The 24,428-nt window shown below is 37.5% G+C and overlaps 1 protein-coding gene across 4 annotated transcripts in view; it reads right to left on the reverse strand.

The window, feature by feature from the left end:
- Positions 1-24,428, reverse strand: part of USP9X (ubiquitin specific peptidase 9 X-linked) — a 211,555-nt gene that overhangs the window by 47,177 nt on the left and 139,950 nt on the right. For 2 of the 4 annotated variants that reach the window (XM_032795781.2, XM_032795782.2), the window contains 4 exons: positions 22,281-22,406; positions 17,191-17,316; positions 9,775-9,941; positions 523-631 (listed from right to left, as the gene is read on the reverse strand). In XM_032795781.2, the coding sequence (XP_032651672.1) occupies positions 523-631; positions 9,775-9,941; positions 17,191-17,316; positions 22,281-22,406 (528 nt within the window). The remainder of the gene's footprint in view (positions 1-522; positions 632-9,774; positions 9,942-17,190; positions 17,317-22,280; positions 22,407-24,428) is intronic. The other 2 variants (XM_032795784.2, XM_075059608.1) reach the window with 1 other exon arrangement.

Genomic DNA, 24,428 nt, shown 5'->3' on the forward strand with positions numbered 1-24,428 from the left:
TTAACAGTTGTGTGTAAACTTAAAAATGACTTTTTTTTTTAACCTAAATATTTGAAAAGCAGCTTCTTTTGCTAACTTGCAAAGATCAACTGAGAAGATGAAACATTTAGTACAGAATCAGAAGTAAACTGAATTTTAAAGTCCTGACAAGCACAGGAAATGAAGGAAGAACTGCTTCACAAATATGTAGCTTAAAAACAAATGTATTCATAATTTATGCATATTTATCTAATTTAAGGAATAAACTTTTTTAAAAAGTTGCCATTTACTTTTAAAAATAGTTACATTTTAAAAATATATTTGTAGTATTTGCATAAGAGACCATTTTTACCCCTATCAAATTGGAATTATCCTATAACACACTGCAATATAAGAGCCATAGCAGCATAATCAAAGAAAAAATGTGCAAAACATGTAAATTCAAGGGTATTATACATGGTAGTAATGTACTTTTTATTGAAATAATTTTTATCCTATCAAACCGTACTAGAATAATGAAAGTGTTAATTTCAAAAGCCTTACCCCTAACACAGTAAACAGCAGTGTAATGAAGAAAAGCAGAGGTCTCTGTCCCATACAACACCTGGTAGCCATTAAAAAGAATTGTTCCTGTGCCATCTGACGAACAGTTCTGAAAATAGTGAAAAAACATTTAATTTTTCCCATAAAAGGATACATACAATTATAATGTGGGCTAAAAAAATACCTCTTGATATCAGTGAAAATTTTGTTAGAAAGAGAAAACACATAAAACTGTAAATTATACATCAAACTGCACAATATAATTATTTTGGGCAAAATGTAAGAAACAGCAATATCTTCACAGTTTAGTTATTGTCCCTCATTTGTTTTTTCTTTCAAGTGAATTACTCATTTATAAACCAAAAACTATAAAAAGAATCATTAATACAAACTTTTAAATATCTCATCTTGCTCTTTAAAACAAGATAAGCAAAAAATCTGTGTTGTCATCTTTCAGTATAAGTGAAAGTGACCTGCAAACAGATTGAACAAATACCCAGCAATTCTGTACGACTGCCAGCCCTTGCTCCACGGTCCAAAACCAACATGGTGACATTAACCCCACACTAGAATCCACTAGAGAGTGGGGTGGTCCATTAAGTACTTACAAAAACAAAAGGCTTCAACACATTTGAAGACTGCAGTTTCTTTTTAAATATCTTGTACTCCATAGGGTATAAACTACATTAAAAGAATCTTTGCAAAACTATTCAATACAGTATAAGAACAGTTTACTTCCTAGACTGTCTCCTTATTTCATGGCAGATGTAACTTCACCTGCATACTATGTATGTACTGGACATCAAATTAAGTCAAAACTGATGACCTGGACTTTAGTGAGACAGGAGAATGCAAAGTTTAAAACAAATTATATCCTGAATGCCCTTTACCTTTGCTATTTGTAATATTCAGCACATAATTCTCAAGTTACTGGACTTCTGGCATCCTAATTGCAGGTCATATTAAAAAAAAAAATCAGAGTTGAAAATTTATGAACACGATGTACCTAACTATAAATTTTACATCTTGTTAAGAAGGTTCTTCCAGTCAAGTATGTAGTATGACTTACTGAGAATTCTCTTAAGTGATCAAAGTTTAAAATTAAATTCATATATTGCAAAGTAGGGGAGGAAGACAAAGATGTAATCAGAACACAGATAAGAAGAGAAGCTCTCTGAGTATTCAAGTGGCTGGAAAGGATAGAGAATTGAGACGATCATGGTTTCTTTCATTAAAAATTGAGAGTAACATGCAACATAACATGCAGCAATGTATACATGTAAAAAAGAAAATAATACTGTATGTTCACAAATGGTTGGAATTTGATGAGACTTAATATCTTCACCATTTAAAATAAAATACTAGAAACCGGAACAGGCAAAAAACTTCTATTTAAAAGATATTTTTAAGCACAAGATATTTATTTGGCAAATAGACAATAGGACAAGTTCTCCAAACCAACACACATACACGTCTATCACTGAACAACTGTCATTACACTAAGAACTGTCAGATAAAATGATTAAATGAAGTAATTTTATAGAATAGAATTCTTTTCTGGACATGGGTAGTGCTTCTCTTTTTGAAAAGACTGGTGGCAGTTCAGAATCATCCAAAAAGTTCCAGAGTTAGCTATTCCTCTCCCACTTTCATGCTCCATGAGTACTTTTCACAGATGTATGGAATCATTAAAAAGTTTTATTAACATGTTATCTTCTAATACCTTCTTAAATTGTGCTAAATATATACCTCTACCCCAATATAACGTGACCCGATATAACACAAATTTGGATATAACGTGGTAAAGCAGTGCTCCAGGGAGGCAGGGCAAGTTAATATAACGCTGTTTCACCCATAACACAGTAAGATTTTTTGGCTCCTGAGGACAGCATTATATCAGGGTAGAGGTGAGTATACACATGAACCTTGAAATGGCCATCATACATATATCCAGAAAAAAATTTAAATCAAGGGGGGGTGGAACTGCACATAAATCAGTTACAGAAAAGAAATCTGGTACATTTTTTCCATTCTTTAACTGTTCCAAATATCTTGGGTGACCAGGAGAAAGGGCAGTAAGAAAAAATTAGTATGAAGGGAGAAAATAGAAGAGAATCATTTCCCCTTCTCTATAGTAAGAGAGTTAGTAATTTTGGGATCACCTCTTGGAACATCTTCCTGCTAAAAAGACACTTCTGCTTGAGTGTGAAAAATAAAGCTTATAGTGTTTTATGAAAAAAAGTCTTGATGTTGACAAGGTGGCAATTTTATGATTTCCCCTATTGTGGCTGACATATCTTCTGCCCAGGAGACTACTGTGGAATACAATGAAAGGGATCTATCCCTTTTGGAATAGTGGCCGAATAGGCTTCAATGATACAGCACTTGGTTCACTAGATACAAAAAATATGGATGCATTTCAGATCCAGGCATTTAAAGGTGGAAAGAACTGAACAGGGATGATGTTTTCCTGAACTGATCAATTCTTTTAAAAGTATATTTTAATTGCTTCCCTCACAGTAGCACGTGCCATGCTTTTTCCTCCTGATGTGGAGTATTTAAGCAAAATGAGGGAAAAATATTTCCTGCAACGTATGAAAAGTTAACATTGGTTACAAAAGATTTTAGAGTCCACAGAGCCACCGTTTTTTTCCTCTTGAAAAATGCAGTAAGTCTTGTATCTTAACAGCAGAGATTTGGTGACTACTATGCCTTTATGGAACAGAAATACAAAGTAATTCTATACAGTAGATTTTGAATAGATGGGTTAAGAGAGATCCCAGACACAAAAGATAAGAGATAACTGCTGGTTTGGTTAGAGATGCTGCTCTAACAAACTTGGAGGCTGATCTACATCAGACTTGGATAAGCCTGAGTCTGAGACTGGTTTATACTAAGACACGGGATGCAATGGTGGTTGGTACATGATCAGGTTTAGTTCCAACATGTAGGACACACAGAAGAGCTGAAAGACTTCACATTTCCTAGGACTGATCTACTGTGAAAACCAGTGGGATGGATGGAAGGCTTGCAGCACCTGTTACTACGAAGGGACATTGCAATGTTTAGGAGTTGCTGTTCAACAGTCCTCGGATAAGTGCTTCAGCCTGTTAGTAGGTTGATAGAGTGGAGACATGAGATCTCTATGTGGTCTGAGTACCATACCTTCAATACCTGTTTCAGGGGATGAAAACAGATGTCTTACTCCCTTCCATCTTTCGACATACTTGGCCTAGTAGTGGAAAAGTGGAGGAAAGGTTGAAAAGCCAATCTGCAAATTTGTGAGCCTGTTTCCTGGTGAAGGACAGCCTGGCCTTTGAGTTACATCTAGATAGCTCTATGGCATCTCTAGCTGTGTAGCTTTGAAATATGAGCAGAAACACTTCTGTTGCAGGGACAATTTAAGGACCATTCTGAGGTGTTTATCTGTTAATTGCTTAGCCAGTCTCCTCTTGTTTTCAGGGTACTCCCTTACACTTGACTGCCATAACAGAAGATAGGTGACATTTTGCCCACAAAAGAATCTGAACTGCTTTGACATTTAGATTTGAGTTTCTTGTACCCTGCTATTCATTTATGTGTGCCAGGAGTACTGTGTTGCTTGACTGAAACAGCACATGACCTTGCTCTCAGGAAATCTGGGAAGTCCTTAAGAGCCAATCCAACTACTTTCCTCTAGGAAGTGATAATTCTGAAGATATGATATTATGAAGATCTGAGCTTGACCATGTTCCCTGTGTATTACAGTTCTTCAGATATGCTCCCCAATTCCAAAGTCTGGCAAACGTGGCTAAGATTAGAAGGAAAGAAGGAGAGGAGATTACCATTATATTCCAGGCCCCTAAAAATAAATCTGGAAGCTCTCTCACGTGAACTTGTCTGTTTTTAAAAAACTCTTTGCATAAGATCAGAAGACCTGTGTTCTGGATGTTCTTTAAATGTATCATAAATGCATATTGCCAAAGAATGGAGAGGACCCTCTAGGTTTCTTCTAGTGGTTCCAGGGGAAAACTGTTTGGATGAGCAGGTCCTCTATGAATGGGTACAGAGAAGTTCCTAGAGTTCTTAGCTGGATTATCACCACTACTAGTAGTTTTAGAAACACTTGAGAAGGTAGACAGTACAAGTAGTTACCCTTTGGTCAGTTGACTAGGCTGACATCCTTTATTATGCTAAATCTGGTTTGCTTCACCATGATGGTGGAGAAGGGAAAAACAGAGATAAGGAGCTCAGTGGGTGGCCGCATATAAGGGGAAGAGTCCCTTAAATTTTAGTGTATGTGACAGACTGAGAAAAATTGTTAGCTAATGGCACCATATCATCTTTAAAGGCTGGGATGGTAATGGATGAGTCAGGAGAGCTGAAGTGCTACTCTGTTTAGCAAGTTGGACACAATTAAGATATGAGGAAAAAAGGGGTGGGGTCAAGCCCCAGAATGCAGATAGGTTTGAACTGCCTCTAGTGTTTGCAGGAAGAAAGACAATACAATTGTCTCATACACTGGGAAAGAGGTCAGGATACAGAAACAAAACAAAATGTCTCAGAACTAAAGCACCACTTCAAATTTGGTCCCAGTTAGCAGCAATCAAAAGTAAACACTGTCTCTTAACTGTTCACTAGTAGTCTCTAACCTAGCAATCAAAGGCATAATCTAATGGCTGGAAGCTTAAGTTAGCAAAGTTCTGATTGGTAATAAGAGTTTTAACAGCAAGATAATTAACCACTGGAATAGATTACCAAAAGGATCTTATAAATTCTCCATCATTTGAAGTCTTCAAATCAAGACTAGATGTCTTTCTAAAATGCTCTAGTTAGGCCACAAATTGTGCCAAAATGCAAGATTCAGAGAGAAATTCTACGACCTGTGTTAAGCAGCAGCTCAGTTTAGATAAAACGGTCCTTTTTCTGGCCTTCAAATTTATGCATACTTCAATTTGAATTCTGTAGTCCAGTTACTGATGCATAAATGCCTAGAACAGAAAACTCCTCATTACAAAGGACACCTTTACTGACCAGTTTTAGTAGTCTCCTATGGCTGAAGGAGTCTCAATACTTAGCTTTGAGGTGGGGTTGTTAAGCTTCTACTATGTGTGTTCTGTAAACAGGTTACTTCACTTTCTAGTGCAGTCAATCCAACACCTTTCATAAGTAAATTTACTTTAATATTTAAAATTCATCCTAAATGAAACTTGTAAGATGTTCAGATCAACTAAGTTAATTCTGTGATTTATCAGCACTGAGAAATATACAGTATGTTATATTAAAACCAGATGTTTATGTGAATGCCAAATGTAGTTCAATGTTAAGACTCACAAGTCAGTTCTTGCAGCAATACAAGGAGTTGCTAATTATCATTAAGACATGATTTGTCATTACAAAATAACAGATGTCATTCATAGTAACAGGAGACTAAATATTTAGGATAGTTTTTTTGGTTGCTCCTTTCAATGTCAAAATACTAGCCACACTAGTAGGACCAAACAGATTAGTTTGGCCACCCTCGAATTATGGCTCATGAGCCGCATGTGGCTCTTTTACAGTTAAAGTGCAGCTCACTTTAAAGTGAGGCTTGGAGGGGGCGGGGGGAGGAGGAGAAAGAGCTTGGAACCTCTGCCTTGGAGTGGATGGTGGTGTAGGGGCTTCTGTCCAGCAACGAGAGGGGTTTGGGGCTTCAGCCCTGTGGCGCACACCTGCTGAGGCTTGGGGTTTCAGCAGGAGCAGGGCTGAAACTCAGAGCCTCAGCTGAAGCTCCGACCCTTGGCCAGCATGCCCCGACTCCTGAACTTCTGAAGATTGTTGTATAAGGCTCAGCAAGTTTGGCCACTCCTGGATTAAAATCATATAGCAAAGGAAACCTAATCCAAAGTGGTCTGTTGAATGCTCATGTAGAAAAAAATTCAATAGAGTGTGATCCATGACAGATTGCTAGTTCTCACATAAAAAAAGATCCAAAAAGTATGTAACTGCAAATGACAAATTCCTTGCTTGTCAAAAAAACCAGTTGAAAGAGGATGTAGAAATCTATTTGCTTGAGATATTACTTATAGCTGCTATGACAAAAAGAGTATACTGCTGGAAAAGTCACAATAAATCAAATACTATAGTCATGTTGTTGGAAAAAAATAGAAGATCTAGACTGACATTCCATGCAGAAGATTTTACAGTATAATGGTCTTTATTTTAAAATAAACTACTTCAAATTTAAAAGTTATGAGCATTAACCAAGCATCAAACCATTTAGTAATGGAGAACATACAAACAGTGTAACACACATTGCAGATGCAAATCCCTAAAGGGAACTTTCTCTCAACAGTGCTGGTTTACTACACAAACACAGCATGGCACATATTAGACATAACTGGACATGGACGATCTCATCATGAATAGTGGGTACCTCACCTACATCAATCAAAAATTGCAGGGGAATGGATATTTTGCCTCATCTACATTTGATTACCTGTCTGCCTCTAAAGAAAAACTGAAATTTCTGTACACACAAAGTCTGATGAGAAAATCTTGATGGATCTATGCAGTGTTTCATTTCCCAATAAATGCAACAAACTTCTAGATCATTTACACATGGAGTATGAGATCCACTTCCTGGAATTCAGATCATATTAGGGATTTATAAAGGAAAATGTTAATATTAAATCAAATGCAGAGGCTAGATTCTTGAATAACCCTATACTAAACTGTCCCAGAGATGTCAGGCATTATTCAAGCTTGCACAATCAGGACTGCACAGCTTTTTTCAAGAAGTGTCTTCCACCACTGCATCTGAAGTTCAAGAAGAGGTGAACAACGAACACCTTTACATATATCTCTGCTGCAACCACCCTCCAGGTTTGATGTGTAACGTACATACACTTGGAACCAAAAACAAATCTTGATTTTATATTATAGAAAGGAAGCTTTAAAAATACAAGAGACTGGTGAGATAGAAGTCTATTTAATATCTGTTAGGGTGATTAAAAATAAAGTTAAGCAAACTGTGTTTGCATTTCTTTTTACTACAAGCTATGAAAACTAATATGTAAATTAATTAGGTGTGGATCTCAAACTTTTGTGATGCTGCTAAGGCAACATTCAATATCACAAAGTAATAGCAGCCTTGTTAACTGCAGCCTATGATAATGCAGGGATACTTAATTGTATGGCTAAACAACACTACTGTAAACCACAACACAGTACTGTGGAATGATATTTACCATTTGGTTGTGATTTTGATTCTCAAAATATTCCTGAACAAAATACTATTACTGTTCTTCTTGTCATATTTTACTGTTATGTTTAGGATTCATAGAATTCATTTGCAGTAACTGATCTCAGAAGTTGAAAAAACAGCATCTTGAAACACATAGTGTGTCAGCTGCCTTTACACCCAAAGTCTGGCCTTTTGAAGGCTTTCAAGCAAACCAACAGACAAAATCAATCTGAAGGACACATCCTAAGTAATTATGCTTATTTTCCAGTAATAAGCCTCCCCACAAAAAACTTGACACCTGAAGTTCATGTTTCTTGGCGATATCCTCAGCTCATATAGAACTAAGTTCAGTTATCCTGGTGCCAGTGATTCAGTCTTATATAATATAGCAATCCATGTCAGCTAGAGTGAATATTAAGAGGCAACCACTTCACAAATGTTTCTCAACAGACAAAGAATTTGTTAGAAGATGTACACAGAAAAAATGTTTTTTCAACACTAGTGTATTAGATGTGTTATATGTTAGAGAAAATGTATGGGAAGTTAATCACAGAACTTCATGCAGAGTAGTGTAGAAATCTTTACAGTTTGTCACATCTAGAAGGAAAAGAAATCAAACACTATGGGTGAAATCCTGACTCCATACAAGTCCATTTCAAAACCTATATTGACTTCAGTGGGGCTAGGATTTAACCCAGATAACTAACATTCAACCATGACTTAATTCACTTTTACCTGTTGTTGATCTTTTATAAATTGATATAAAATATCTGATGTCAGTGTCATGGAAAGCACTGACAGAACAACAGAACTAAGAAGTCTTTAATAAAAATAACAGTTTTGCAGATAATGTTTTAGTAACCCTCAACATTTAATGACAATCGAAGTGCTGCCACCTGGAAGTCTTCCAAAACCAGCAAAAACTACACATTTACATTTGACATTACCAGTCACATTTGCTGCTCGTGAAATTTTTTTGAACAATTAAAGTTTACCTGAGAAGCACAATGTTACTAACTTTTCTATCTGCATTCAAAGTTTTATACTTAGTGAAGACCCCCACCTCCCGATTCATTAGCTAGACAAACTTACAGATTTTCAGATGAAACAATGATTGTGCAGGTAAACTGGTGTAACATTATTTATGTGTATTACCAATCCATGTACCACAGAGACACATTTCTTAATCTGATTAATATTTAAAAGGGTGGCATGAACATTGAATACAATATGATTTTTCATGGGAGTCACGATTTAGCGTAAGAGGATCTTACGATTCAATGCTAGCTTAAAACCTTTCTATAAATGATGAAGCTTTGCCTCTGCATTCATGTAACAGGAGAAAATTAACCTGTGACAAAGTTCCATCCCGCTGACATAACTGAAGTATTTTATAGCTATCATATTTAACTTTTTTAAATGGCATTAAATATAACATCTACTGATCTTTTTGAAAGCTTAATAAGCACTCTGCCAAGTCAGTTGGACATTTATAATACATTAAGTCTTCTCACTCTTACTAGTAAAAGAAAAGAATGAGAGTTTTTGAACAAATGAGTACAAGTGAAAAAGTAACAACATTAGTGTTACTAATACATGCATCACATTATGAACAAAAGTCAGAATGGCCAAATACCCTTTTCAGGAAGTCTCAAACACGAGTGTTTCAAAAGTCAGTTAAACCTCAGAAAAAACTCAAACAGCACAATTGAGTGGTGCTGAACACCTGTAACTCTCCGATTTCAGTGAGAGCTGGTGAGACACAGAACCTTGTTACAAAGTTATACTGCTACACAGAATACTAATACATATTTGTACATGACTAACCAATCAAAAAAACAAAAACATATTTTGAACTTACCATAGGTTGTCAAAAAATTAATATAAAGCAAACCAACACTGGAAGTCTTTAGTATTTCTGTACAAAAAACTCCTTGTAGTTAAAAAGATAAATAGCTGGAACATCTACCTTCTGTTTTAGATTAGTTTGTACAGTGTTTTGAACAGGTAAAATGCTATACAAGTGTTATTTATTTTAAATCACTTACTTGCTGTGACAGTGCAATAGCAAGTCAATGATAAATGTCTGCCATGCCTTTTCTTTACTAAGTGCATCCAATGCTGTTGGAATCAAAGCAAAACACAAGGTCATCACTTCCAAAGCTTCACAGCAAACTTGTTCATCTTCCATGTCTGGCTCATTGCCTGCATTTGTCTGTAAAGTGAATCAAATGAGCAGCATGAATGAATATGGAAAAGTGCAACAAATCTGTCTGGCATCTAGCTTTACACTTAAAACACAAGGGGATACCGAGAGTGTGTGTCCCAATGCCCAGGTAAATCTATAATGCAAGTTATCACATACGTTGATTCACTCCTCTCTCCCCTATACGTTTTTCACTCACCTGCTGCATCTTGTCTTAAATGATAGTAAGACAATTCCTATCCCAGAGAACCTATCAATCTGCACAGTACCTAGCGAAGTGAGGTGCCGACCTGTTTGTGTCCTGCAGGTGCTTGTGTAATACACCTCTACCTCAATATAATGCTGTCCTCAGGAGCCAAAAAAAAAATCTTACCGTGTTATAGGTGAAACCACATTATATCGAACTTGCTTTGATCCACTGGAGTGCAGAGCCCCGCACCCCCCCGGAGCACTGCTTTACCGTGTTATATCCAAATTTGTGTTATATCGGGTCACATTACATTGAGGTAGAGGTATATATGCAGAAGAGACACCTTTTTATACTTGAGTAACAAGCACTTGGATCTTAGTTATACTTGTTTAGTTACTTTTCTTTCCACCTTTAACATTGGTAGCTTCTTAAATACATTTATTAACCAATTTCTCCCCCACCCCCCTTCACATTAGTATGCCTTAATATTATTTCACCCTCCTATCCTTCAGTTAAAGCTTCTCAATATTACTTGTCAAACTAACAGGAGGAGGACATGGATGGTATAAACCACCACATAATAAGATGTGTACAGTAACTCCTCACTTAAAGTCGCCCCAGTTAGTGTTATTTCATTGTTACGTTGCTAATCAATTAGAGAACATGCTCATTTAAAGACGCGCAGTGGTCCCTTATAACATTGTTTGGCCGCCGGCTGCTTTGCCTACTGCTTGCAGAAAGAATAGCCCGTTGCAGCTGGCTGGCGGGGGCTTGGAACCAGGGTGAACCAGTAGCCCCCTTATCAGCTCTTCACTCCCCTAAGTTCCCTGTGCAGCAGCTGCCCAGTAGGTTATCAATTGCCAGCAGTTCAGCTGTTCCGCCCCACATTGCCATGTGCTGCTCCTGCCTTCCAGCTGCTCTCAGGACCCTGCTGCTTCCTGTGCACAGGGCGGGAGGACAGACGGAGGGAGACAGACAAGGGGGGCTAATGTCAGGGTGTCCCCTTCTCCTGCCCCCTTCTTACCCCATCTCCATAGAGCGTGGGGGGGGGGGAGGGGAGAGGAGACGACAAGCTCAGGCTGGAGGGGGCTTGCTAGCAGCAGCTGCTGTCTCAACTTGTTGATCTACTTAAAAAGGCAACCTACTTAGAGTGGGGTCAGCGTCCTTAAGGGGCAATGCACATCTCCCCCTCCCCCTCCCCCTCCCCCTCTCACACACACACACACACACACACACACACACACAGTGTGTGTCTGTCTGCCATACTGTCTCCCCTCCCTCCATTTTTGCTGCCTTGTAGAGTGTAAGGCTACATTAATAACAATTTGTTAACCCTTGAGGGCTAAGCCGATCGCTAGTTTATCATTTAGCAGTAAGGCATTCCCTGGGGAATATTCCCCCTCTGACTCTACCACCTCAGCCAAGCTTCACAATCATCACTGCTGTGTATAGTATTAAATTGTTTGTTTAAAAATTATACTGTGTATATATGTCTTGTCTAATGAAAAAAAAATTCCCTGGAACCTAATCTCCCCCAATTTACATGATTTCTTATCAGGAAATTGGATTCGCTTAACATTGTTTCGCTTGAAGTTACATTTTTCAGGAACATAACTGCAATGTTAAGCAAGGAGTTACTGTAGTTATACCAGATTAGAAAGGCAAAGCTCAGAAAAAAGATGTGGAACCGGATGCATATCCTTTTGGTACACAACTGAAATCCTCCCCAGCAAAAGACAGTTCACCCACTCCAACACAACAATAGTCATTCCCTCTAAGGAGATAAGAAAGCATCACAGCTTAGAACATTTTTATTTCTATTGGGGGTAGGGGGACGACTAAAAACTGCTTAAGGCTCTAGGCACTCTAAAACACAACTACAATACAATTCAAATCTCAGAAGCATTAAAATGATCAATTCAGAGAAGCTCAGCCACCCACTTACAAAAACTAAAAAGGATATTCAGTCTTCTTCAAAAGTCTTATGAATAAGCAGACCCCCATTTAGAGTAAGCATATGCACACATACTGTATATGTACATGTATTAAAAATACTACTGATTTAATGTTAAGACTGAGAAATTAAGCACTCAAGGACCCAGAAAAGTTACTAACGGGCACAAAAACCTTTAACAGCTGTACCTGTTAGACACCTCGGACACGAGCTTCACTAATTCCCCTCAGGTAAAGGACCAGATCCTCAGTAGGCAAGAGAGACAAATTCAGCTGCGGCAACACAGGCTGCATGGCCATCTCACTGCATCCCCAAGTCAGACAACTACAGGGTCATCCCAGGCACAAGATAATATGAACCCAGGCCGATGGGACAGGATACTCAGCAGCACATTTCAGGGTGTGCACAGAGGGCCAAGATCCCTGCAAAGTCTTATGCACCACTGGCCAACACCACCATGTTTTTATATGCCCCAGGAGAGCCATTACTTTGCAAACTGCAGAAGGAGGAGGGATGAATATTGGTTGGGAGCTTGGGGGAAGACCAAGGAAGCACGGATAGCAGTTTTGTGGAAGAACTGAGGTGCAAAAATAGTAACTTCTATCCACTAGCTCCTCTATCGCTGTATGTTACTACTAATTGCTCACTTTTTTTCCCCCCAATAAAAAGGAAAGCTTTAATGCAGTGCAAATATGGAGTTTAAAATTTTGCAAGCATAGCTGTACTTCAAACACAGCAGAGTTGTCATCCTGCATTGCTTCAGAAAGCCCTAAGAAGTTGCTCTATGGTTCTCAGGAAGAAGTTCTTAGCACTCCTTTCCTAAAATCAGAAAAGAATTTTCTTCAGTTCAAATAAGCCAAATTTGGATTGTTATATTTGGGCCATTTTTGAGATAACACAATTTTTCTGACTGGAATATAGGCACCCCTTCTAGCATAACTAAAAAATGGTTGAACTGATTTTGCCAAAGCTTCTGCAAAGTGATTTAAAAAAAAAAAAAAAAAAAGGTGAGCAAACAATATAAAATCCAAAATTAATTTATTTGAAAAAGCTTTGAGCCAATAGGACATATACCAATTTTCAACCTTATCCATCACCAACAGTGATTATTATATGATAGTATTATAGAGGGGTATATACATATGCATTTTAGATGACAGAAAGATCACAAGGTTAAGTATGTGGGAAGAAGAGAAGGGTGTGAAAGGGAGATAATGAGGGAAAGTGGTAGAAGGAGGGGACAAAGCAAAGAAAGCGTGCCTTAGAACTCATCTACACAGAGCAGTAACAGACTATGGGGTGTGATTTCTTAAGCACTCTAATGCGTTGTACATTAATTGGTCGATGTAGATCCTGCATTCATGCTCTCTAACGAACTTTTAGTGTACACCAGAAGGGTCTACACAAACTAATGTGCAACACATCTGTGCACTGGTAACTGAGGCTATGCTAATTTTTCTTCTTTTGAGTGGCCATCAAGAAACAAAAGATTTATGATCACTGCATTAGATAATCTGACATCTTTGGCATGTTAAGTGATTTGAGGATGCAGACAGAATCCCAACAACTCAAGAAGTGCAACTATGCTGCACAATCCATCCCCTTCTACAAAAGTGGTTTGTTTTTTTTTTAAATTATGGGGGGGGGGGGGGGGGACTGGGAGGAGGAGACCAGGAAGGAGTCCTGTGATCTAGAAGCTGGATAACATACAGTCCTGTAGTGGTTCAAGCTTATCTCTTTGTTTAGCGCAAGAACTGGCTGGGCTGTGGAATTATTACTCAGATCCTCTGAGTAGAGAGTACTTCAAAAGTCTCTCTCTGTGCCATGGCTTAAGATGGTGCTGATCTGGTTTTGTGGAAAACCAAAAGGCAGTCCTCCCTGACCCGAAGGGCTGCTGTAACGTAAGACTTATTGGGGTGGTGAGGAAGAATTACAGAAGAACCTGGACCCACCTTCTAAAATATGTTTTAATTTTTAATATACAAGAAAAATAAATTCACCAGATGATGATTTAATAAGTGAGTTTTGAACTTTAATTTCTAGACTCTAATTTTGAGGATTCTGACAACTCTGAAGAGAGCTGTCTCTCCAAGTTCCACTGAAAAATCAAAATTGTCAAAAATGAAGCAGAGTCCATTGAACTATAAGCATCAGAAGAAGCCTTTGTGAAACATCTCCATCCTCCAGCAGTTAGAATCTAATTGGTATGCCAGCTTTAAAAAAATCATCTAGTTTTTTTTCCACAAGTGTAATGCTTTGGAGAAAAGCAGATTAGTCAACTAGCTCCTGGCTGTGAAATTGTTAAGCACCCGAAATAGTCACAGGTATGTTTTTGTAATACTTCAGAACAGGTCTACAAAGAAACTTACATCGGTTTAACTACGTCGTTCAGGGGTGTGAAAAATCCACACCCATTAGCAACAGAGTTATATTTACCTATCCCCTTTTGTAGCAAGCGCTACAACAGGAGGGCTTCTCCCATTGACAGCTACCCTCTCTAGCAGAGGTGGATTTTAACTACATTGATGGCAGAACCTCTCCTATTGGCATAGTAGTATCTTCACTGAAGTGCTGCAGCTGCACCACTGCAGTGTTTTAAGTGTAGACGTGCCTTGAGTTACAAACTAACTATTCTACAGTAATTTCTTGTGGTCTGTGTTCCTACTTTGTTGCCTCTATCACTTAAAACTTGGATTTTGTGCAGTTGTCTCCTCCACCATACCCCCCCCAATTCTGCCATTTCTCCCCTTTTTCCATTTTACTTTGTTTCCTCCTGTCCCACTTTTGCTTTTATCCTTCCTTCACTCTGCTTCTGCTATTTCTCCTTTCTTTTTATAGTTTGTTCCCAAGTGTTTTTTCTTCATTTCCAGTGTCACCTCGTATCACATTTCATGCTTACATAGTTCTGGGCTTCTCTGCGTGACACACTGATCTACTCCACACTAACCTGCCATGCACTAAGTGTCCATGTGGACTCTGTTGACACTCACTAAAAGTCTCCTACTGTGCTTTAATCTACTCTTTTCATAGCTGGGGTAGAGCAAAGCACACCAGCAAACTTCTTGTGCACAGCAGCAGGGTCCATGAGGACAGTCACTGCACAGCAAGCTAGCATGGGGCAGATTTACACTTCCACTTGCCACAAACTTTGTGCAGACAAGCCCTCTTGTTTAATACATGCATCAGTATCAGTGGCACAAACACCACAGAGAATGGTTGAGGTTGATGTTTGTGTACAAAGAGGGTGAAATTCTCTCTGTGCAAAGAACTAGCATAAGGCCTGTGCACAGTTTAAGTTTCATCTAAGTCTTATTTTCAGGGTTTAAATTGGTTTTAAAGTGTTGCACAGGTCTTCTGTTAGCGTTCTCAACGGGGTGATTTCACCTCAAGGTGAAACTGGGTGAGAATCTAAAACAAAGGTGAGAAATTCCTAAAGCAAAGTGAAATGGCATTTAAAAGTAATGTGTAGGAAAGATTCTCCTCAACTTGTGTATAATTCTCAACATCATCCACCCAACTATAGTTTCTCTCTAGTTATTTCTGTGGCCATATCCATTCCTATTTAAGATACATACTCACTGCCTAACGTTTTCAATTCAATCTTTAAATATATAGTTTACAAATACAAATTGTAAAGCCTGAAACAGACAGAGTCAAGGTTCAATTGCGACTTTGCCACAAAGCCACAGTAAACAGCAGCACACTGTTGCACTGCTATACTCCCCACCTGGTCATCTTGTTATTCTAAGATGGGGGTAAACTGTGCCAGGTCTATAGCACAGCACAGCAGAGGCTCTCCAGTATGCCAGGGCAGCTGTATTAGCTAGAATGCTGGTAGAAAAGGGGACAAGAAGCCAAGACTTCAAGCAGTTCTGCCCTAGCCTGCCTCCTTCCACAAACCTGGATGTGGATCCTGCTTCCCCCTCCCACACTCCTTTTTTATGATCTGTGTAGCAAATGCAGAAACTTATGGGAGCATCTTCTGCTTCTCTACTACCACACCAGCTTAACCAGAATTTAGCCCTATTAGTAAACTTCAAATAAAGGGGGGATTATTATTCTTAGTGAGGAACTCATTTTGTGAGAAACTGAACAGGATACCTAGGTAATCAGGAGTGCTAGGGCTACTAAGCTAGCTAAATGAGAAGCTGCTTTTTCTGCAAGTAAAGCTACTTTTCTGTAAACCAAAAATTTAAGCAAAAGGTCTAGTATACAAAGAATAAAAGCATCCCACCAAATTCCTTCTTCCTTTACTTAGCTAAGAGCGGAGCAGTGCCAGATTAACTTTAAAAATTCAGAGGAGATAGTGAAGAGACGTGAGACAAACAGAAGTTTCTCTTTCCAGAATTCAGCAACTTCCTCAGCTACATCACCCTACGATACACATGTATTTGCAATATAATTCTAGGAGTCGGTTATATCATTAGTTTTAAAATTTTATAAACCAATGTTGATAAATTGAAGGTTCTGAGCAGTGTACACCAAGGGGAAGAAAGAGCCAAAAGCTTGAGACAGTATAAACATTTTATGATACCCAGAAATCTTTCTAAATATGATTGGTCTAACCCACCCCTTAAATCTTGCGTATGCAAAGATCTGATACTTTAACTCCAAGTATGTGCATAAGCAATTAAGGAAAATAAACTGCTACACATGCTATCACTCAGGTTTTACCAATGCTTCAGTGTCAATTTCCAAAATCAAATTTCTTCCAAAAAAGGGAGGCCAACAACATTTTTCATTACATATATGCCTAGTCTGAGCTTTAAAACTAAAGTAGTTGAATTATCTAAATTACAAAAGTACACCTGAAAAGTTTAGTATGTAACAAATGCTTATTTCACATTTGGATACAATAGAAAAAAATTTAACTTCAAGTTTAAGAAATTTCAGCCCCAAAATAATTGAAAATAGGCACATAGCATGGAAGTACCATCTCAATCTGAACTACAGTATCACAACTGTGACCCTACATCAGAATCCAACATATATTACCAACAAGAATATAACTACTTGAAGATAGGTCACATTTTGAGCCTAAATTACTTGACACTGTCCTTTTTATAGCTGACCAAATAATTAAATAGAAAAAGAAGTTGCTTAAGAATTCTTACCTTTTCATAAATTTTACTAATTTCCTCATTTGAGCTGAACACCAGCTGTACTGACCCACACCCTGATGCCCAGACAATTTTTTGTACTGCTCTAATAACACAGATATCAGGGATGTATTTTGAAGCCTGGAGACAAAGAAATAAACAAACCACAGCAACATTAAAATACAGTTGCTAGTAACATTAAAATGGACTCTACACCATTACGGCAACTAACCTAGTAAAAATAGAATCTTTACACTACTTTAAGACATTTTATATTGAAACAAAAAAAGATGATGCTATAACTTAGAAATGCTTGTGTCTTCATTTAGCATTTTACACTTCACTTTCATCTTAGCAATGCTCATGAAAGCCAAATGTGTGTATTAGGTAGTGTCTCAGGATCTTCCTTCATGCCACTATAGTTACTGAGATGTAAGTATTATAAATTGATATTAGGTAAGTGATAAAAATATTTGATCCTGGCCAAAATTTAGCAAAAAAAGATTAAAATTAGTTTTAAAACAATGTTGAAAAATCATCTGCTCAGCCATTTTTCATTAGAGAAGTATACACAGAATATACATTTACTGGATTTGTCTGCTTAGCTCTCAACTCCAAAACAGCTGTGATTTGGAAAGCAATTAGCCTACAAATTGGCATAACTAATTTTGATATTAAGAAAAATAACCAGGATATTGCATGTCAGCTACTATCCAAGCACAGAAGAGTTCATCCAAACCCCTAACTAATTTTCAAAAGGAATTTTGCTACACATAGGTCATACAAAGTTTATCACAGATCCGAACACCTGCAAAGGTAACCTGTCTTGTTTTATGAATGAATTACTAGAATGCAACAGTTTTGGGGCATAGTTCCTAGTTTATATAGAGTAACTCCTCACTTAAACTCGTCCCAGTTAACGTTGTTTCATTGCTGAACAATTAGGGAACATGCTCATTTAAAGTTGTGGAATGCTCCCTTCTAACCTTGTTTGGCAGCTGACTGCTTTGTCCACTGCTTGAAGGATTCTCTGGAAGAGCAGCCCCTCCTTGTGGGGATTAGAACCACGGGGGCCAGCAGCCCTCGCCCCCATCAGCTCCCCTAAATTACCTGTAAGGTGTGTGACTCAGCAGCTGCCCAGCAGCAGTTCAGCTGTCTCTCCTCCCACTGCCGTGCTACTTCTGCCCCGCCCTCAGCCTTGAAGCTGCTCCCTGGAGCTTCCTGCTAGCTGGGGGAGAGGGGTGCTAGTATCAGGATGTCAAGTATCAGTTTTTGCAGCTACTGCCCTCCATCTATTGTGTTTCCTCCCTCTTGCCTCAGTCCGTGCTGCCTTGTAGAATGTGAGGCTAAATTAACCGTATATTAACCCTTAAGAGCTCAGCCGAGCAGTAGTTCATCATTTAGCAGCAAGGCAATCCCTGGGAAATATTCCACCTTTTCACTGCAGGACCTCAACCAAGCTTCACAATCATTCATTGCTGTGTAAAATATTAAACTGTTTGTTTAAAACTTACTGTATATGTACATAATGTCTCTTGTCTGGTGAAAACAGTTTCCCTGGAACCCAACCCTTCCCAATTTACATTAATTGTTATGGGGAAATTGGATTCACTTAACATCATTCTGCATAAAGTTGCATTTTTCAGGAACATAACTACAATGTTAAGTGAGGAGTTACTGTACAAAATTTTTGAAGCTGTAGTATCATGTTTTTACCAGTGACTAACTGCTGCAAAAGAGTTCGTTTTCCAACATGCTTTATAAAGGTGTGATTCATTTAAAATACGCAATCAGAGTGAAATATTACATCTTTCCTGCCTTCACTACCCCCAACCTCATCCTCATCCACAAATATAAGTCCTTAAAATTCTCGTTCAGGAAGGAAAACTAGCAAAAGGTACGAGTTAAGGACCAAGTTTTAGTTTTGAGGAGTACTGCATCTCCTTCTTCCTTCCCTTGACCACATTTGTGTCACAGAATGTCAACTTGGTTTTATATCCTTATATCCTTATCCATAATCTCCTTATAGGAACACCTAATATAATTTTTTTAAGATGGAGGATATGGTATTTGAGAATATTCATAGCAAATTATATAGGCCAACCTTTAAACAAACAAATTATAAAAACACTGTCTCAAGACAAGCTTGCAGGTCCAGACGCTGGCATCTAAGTAAGTGGCCTGGCTTTCCAAAGTATTGAGAGCATAGAAGTTCTGAAGCTGTCTAACTTGAGAGACATTTTTTAAAATCCTGGTCTCTGCCTCTTTTTAGATACTAAAAAAAGTATTCTGTATAACATTAACTGTATTCACTTTGTATAATGAAGAGGAAGAAAGCAATTATACTCTCAAAACATGAAAGTCAGAATTCTTGCAATTTTGTATTTTAACTGAAAGAAGTCAGTCTTAAAGTGACAATGTCAAGGTTTGTAGGTCCAAAATCTGACTCTCCCCATCCAATTTATATATTTTACAATAAGAAGCAGATAAGGATAAAATCCAACTACAGCTCTAAGGAAAAGTCATGAATTTCAGCTATGGTGTAATAAGACATTTCTCTCTACAGTGATGTAAGCATGAAATATGACAGTCAAATTAAGTTCCTAATTTTTATAGCACTTTAAAACAACAAAACAGTAGTTCTCGTACTAAAGCCAACTCTATGATTAGTTGAGTTAAACGTACCTTTGGGAGCCCTTATATTATATTTTGTTGATGGGAGCTATAAAAACATAAAATAATTCCAACAGGGCTGTTTAGAACAGTAAAATCCAAGGCTAGAGGGGAAAACTGTTAATACATAAAACCATCTGCAAGATCCCAAGTAGTTAACAGAAGTGTATTTTAAATTAATTCATATAAATACATATTTGGTAAAGATAAGGTATATGTTTTCTGTGGCTTTACTTTTAGCAACTGTTTTAAATAAAGCACTATATTGATTCATATATTTCAAATATTTGGTAGTACAAACACCCAAATCATTACACAAAATTTAAATACCACAATTGTTAACTTCTTCCAGTTTGCAACAAGCTTTCATCAAAATTTCAGGAGTTCATATTCAAGGTAACATTGTTCAGGAAGCATACGTCCCTCTGACAGGGGAAAACTTTCAAAATCCTTTGAGGCAGGTATCTAGTAACTTTTTTTTTTTTTCCTGTCAACGTAAATCTTCCAATACTCAGATTTATTAAACACTGAGAACATAAAAAGCTTAATAAATAAATTGGTTCCATTATGAGCTTTTAATCCTAGATGAACCTACACTACAGCTATGGAAATGGGAATAGCTAGAACAGAAAGTAGGCTCTTCACCAGTCTCTCCACAAACAGATTCACTTTGCATCAGAAGCATCGCAATGAGAACTTTCACACATTAAGAAAACAAAAATAGGTTTGTTAATTTAGTCTGGAGAAGAGTTACTTCAAGTTTTTAAAGTATGATCATTAAAAAATATGTAGATTTTTCAATGCCCTTCAACTCTTATTCTATTCTTCCCTCATAGACTGCATCAAATTTCTGAAAATTAAACAAAAACAAATAACAAAAACAAAACAAAAAAACCCCACAAAATCTGCTGAGGAACAACTAATCATTGGCCATCAAAACGTACAAGAAAAATCTTGCAGGATAAACCAAATCATACTTCAGATTTAGCTCTGTAGCAGTTTTCTTCATTTTTGCAAATATATAGATGGTATTTTAGCACTGATGCTGTGTAATCTGAGTCTCGTTCCTTTGATCTGTATTGCTCGTGTTCTGCTTTTAATACTTTTTTTTTTTAAAACTTCATTCACACAGAGCATGTAAAAAAATCAATTCATATCCTGCCTGCCCTCCCTCCCTCCATGACCTATTTCTTCTATGGAAAAAGCTATGACTAAAGCAGCATCTCTACACTGGCAACTTCATATACAAAATTCACAACTGATACAGCTCCATCAATGTAGCAATGATGAAAACTAGGGATCCTGTTTTGGTGTCCAGTTCCATCAACCTCTTTTTTTCTCAAGCCTTTGTGTTTTTTAGCTTGTGGCAGACGCTGTACATTTCATATTGTTAAAATGGTCACGGAGGATGTCTACACTTTTGGATATCTCAGCAACGTTCTGAGGTGGTATGAGGAGATTATTTCCTATACAGGTCCTGAAGTCCAAGTCAGCATTGCTTTGACTTTGGAAGCTGATGCAGCACCAATCATCTTGAAAGGAAGTTGTAATTTTTCCTTTGTCCACCCTTCACAGGCCACAATGTATTAAATGGAGTACTAAAAATTCCAAATCTAATAACTGAGACAAGATGGGTGAGATACCATCTTTTACTAGACAATCTTCTGTTGGTGACAGAGACGACTTTCCAGCTTACACAGTACTCTTCTTAATACATTATCTCACCCAACATTACATAAATTTAATAAGGGCAAGTCACACCATTTAGATGGATGATCCATTTGTGAGCAAAGCTGTTCACTTTTCCTCCACCCAGGTGATTCAATTTTCAATTATGTGTAGTTAAAATATTTTTATATATATTCTGTTAATAATTTGAGACCTCAACAATGGAATTTTTTGTATTAAAAGGCATTTCAGGTCACCATTTTTCCTATTACTCTCAAAAAAGGCATATTACCAAAGACAAACATAAGAGTAAAAAAGACTGTAATATTAGTAACAATATTTTCTTGTTAAAAATCTCTGGTTATTCGTCAAATATATCGATTACCTCAAGAAAAATGATGCTAAGTTTACTTCTAAAACCTGCAACACCACCATACCAACTGAGTTTTGGTCTCACAGTATCAGAACCCATTAATATAGATGTGCAGAACTCTTACATAGTTCACTTAGTTAATACTCTCTGAACTCCATTATACATATTGGTTTTCCCAAGTAAACACATGAAAAACATGTAAATAATTTTGTAAAGAAATAATATTTAATGCTTTTAAATGTTAAAAAACATAAGTATGCAAAATATCCTAAATGTATTTTGAATTTAAGGAAATCTATCATTTTCCTATATGAAAGGAAATCTAAGAAATGATGAAATAAAAGGAAAATCTAGTACAGAAAACTTAGGTTTTACAGGAAAATATACTAACCTCATCAGATATTTGCTGGGCAAGACGTATTGCTACATTTCGTAGCATGCACTCTGAAGTTGGATTGGGAATGTTCTGTAGGGCAGTTTGCAGCACCACTGCCTGGTCATGGGTAGCCTGGTTTATCTGGAATAAGTTATTTTCATTATTTACATGAAAAAAAAGTATAGAAAACCCTAAAGTATGAAACTAGAAATTATCTAGTAGGTGTGCGGAGAGGAGACAAGTGGAAGAAGAATATAATACACGAGCAAAGACATTTTTGTTATTTCAAATACTAAGCAACATTTCAATATAGACACATCCATGTACTTGATATTTTTGTTAAAATTACTATTCCACACACAAGTTCTGGATAAAGTCTAAATAGCTTCTTAAAACATTACAAAAATGGGAAAAAGATAACTGTAAAACTATAAATGTACTGGCAGAGAGAATCATAAGTAGGTATAGAATACCTGAAACTACTTTTAATTTTTTTTTTGGACATTTGAATAAAATTTTAAACGGACAGTTAGGGGAACTTCCAACATCCATCTTTTGAGACAGGAAAGAAACAGGATTATGGGATGTCAATGGACTGTAAACAGCTGGCACCCTTAATGGTGTCATTCTTCAAGCTAGATGTTGCTCTCCAGAAAGTGTCCAGAAAAGTACCCCTTAATTAATTTTCTTTTAAAAATATAAAATCATTGGTTGGACATTATTAAAACTGATGTAAAACTTGAGTCAGAAGTACAAGAGAATTGTCTTCAGTAGTTCTCTGAATTCTTTTTACTGTTTTCCAATTCCTGGGTCCATTCTTTTAACATGTGACTTAGGAAAAACTTCCTCAGAAGTTTTTGATCCTCTTAGGTTTTAGTAGATGTTCTTCACAAACACATTCCAGTTGACAGGATCTGGTGTACACTCTCCAATGCCCCAAAGTCAGTTTGTTTCTGCATAAGAATTTAACAGTCAAAAAACAAAAATAAACATTCCACAGAATGGTAAAAAAACCAAACAGATGTAGCTTCTCGACCTTTGAGGGGTGGTAGGTGCAAAAGTGAGAATCTAGTCAGACAATCAAGGAACAAGCATTACAAGCACATAATTTTCTCTTCTAGATTTCTGCTAAGGTTGGAAAACTTGAGTGGCATTTCTAAGAGAAAAATGTTACAAAAACTGCAGCACCTAGAAGCAGTGTTTATAGCGAACAATAACATACTTAAAAAACATGAAGAAAATTTGGGGAGAGGAGAGGAAGTTTTATCTAGACAGAGAGCTCTCCAGAAGAAACCCAATTACATCAAAAGTGAAAATTAAGGTAGAAGTATTCAAAAGGTGGGCATCCCAAACACAAAATTATAAAAGATGAGTCTAGGTACCCCTCACGTGGAGGTAGGAAAAGCAGTACAGAAAACCTGGATTCTTCTTGATACTAAATCTAACAATGATTTGTAAAATACATGGAGAAAACAGTTTTGCAAACCTTCTGTAGAAAGAGACAGAGAAAACTGCACTGGAGACTGCCTTGTGACCACTAAGTTCTGGTATGGTACTACGAAAACTGCTGTGGTCATAAGACTCCATCTATTTTATGGTCTCCGCTGCCTCTGGCAAATCCTTTCCACTACATTTACAGCATCCTGGATTGTGTCCTGGAACATGAAGCTATTGATTACTACACACTATAAGCAGCATGGACTGATCCTTGGATCCCTTCCAATGTGGTGTTTCTGATCAGCTAAGAGGCTGATGTTGAAGAGACTAGTGGGTCTTCAAGTCTCAGGAATAGTTGCGGAATCGTCAGCTTTGGTACAGAGGTCAGCATCACTGGCAGCATGCGAGTGAGAGTTGTAGCCACCAGTGCTGAGGGTTTTGAGCTGTGTAGCATAGGTACTGCAGGTGGCACAATTGCACCGCTTGTGCAGAGGTTCTTTTCAGCTCAATGGGTACTGAGGTGGAGGGTTTCCACTTCGCTTTGTGAGCCTCCGTTCGAGCTTGCCCGCATATGGTCTTTCACTTTCTGGGAACTCTCAGTACCAGAAAATCTTGGTGCATCATGATCCGACATGCTCGGTGCTGTTGGTACTGAGGTACATTTTGTGGTCGAGGATCACTTTTTCTTGGCCGATTCACGGTGCAGAAAAGTTTGGCACCGCTTTT

Source organism: Chelonoidis abingdonii, chromosome 1 (assembly GCF_003597395.2).
Source record: "Chelonoidis abingdonii isolate Lonesome George chromosome 1, CheloAbing_2.0, whole genome shotgun sequence".
NCBI classification, from domain to species: domain Eukaryota; kingdom Metazoa; phylum Chordata; order Testudines; family Testudinidae; genus Chelonoidis; species Chelonoidis abingdonii.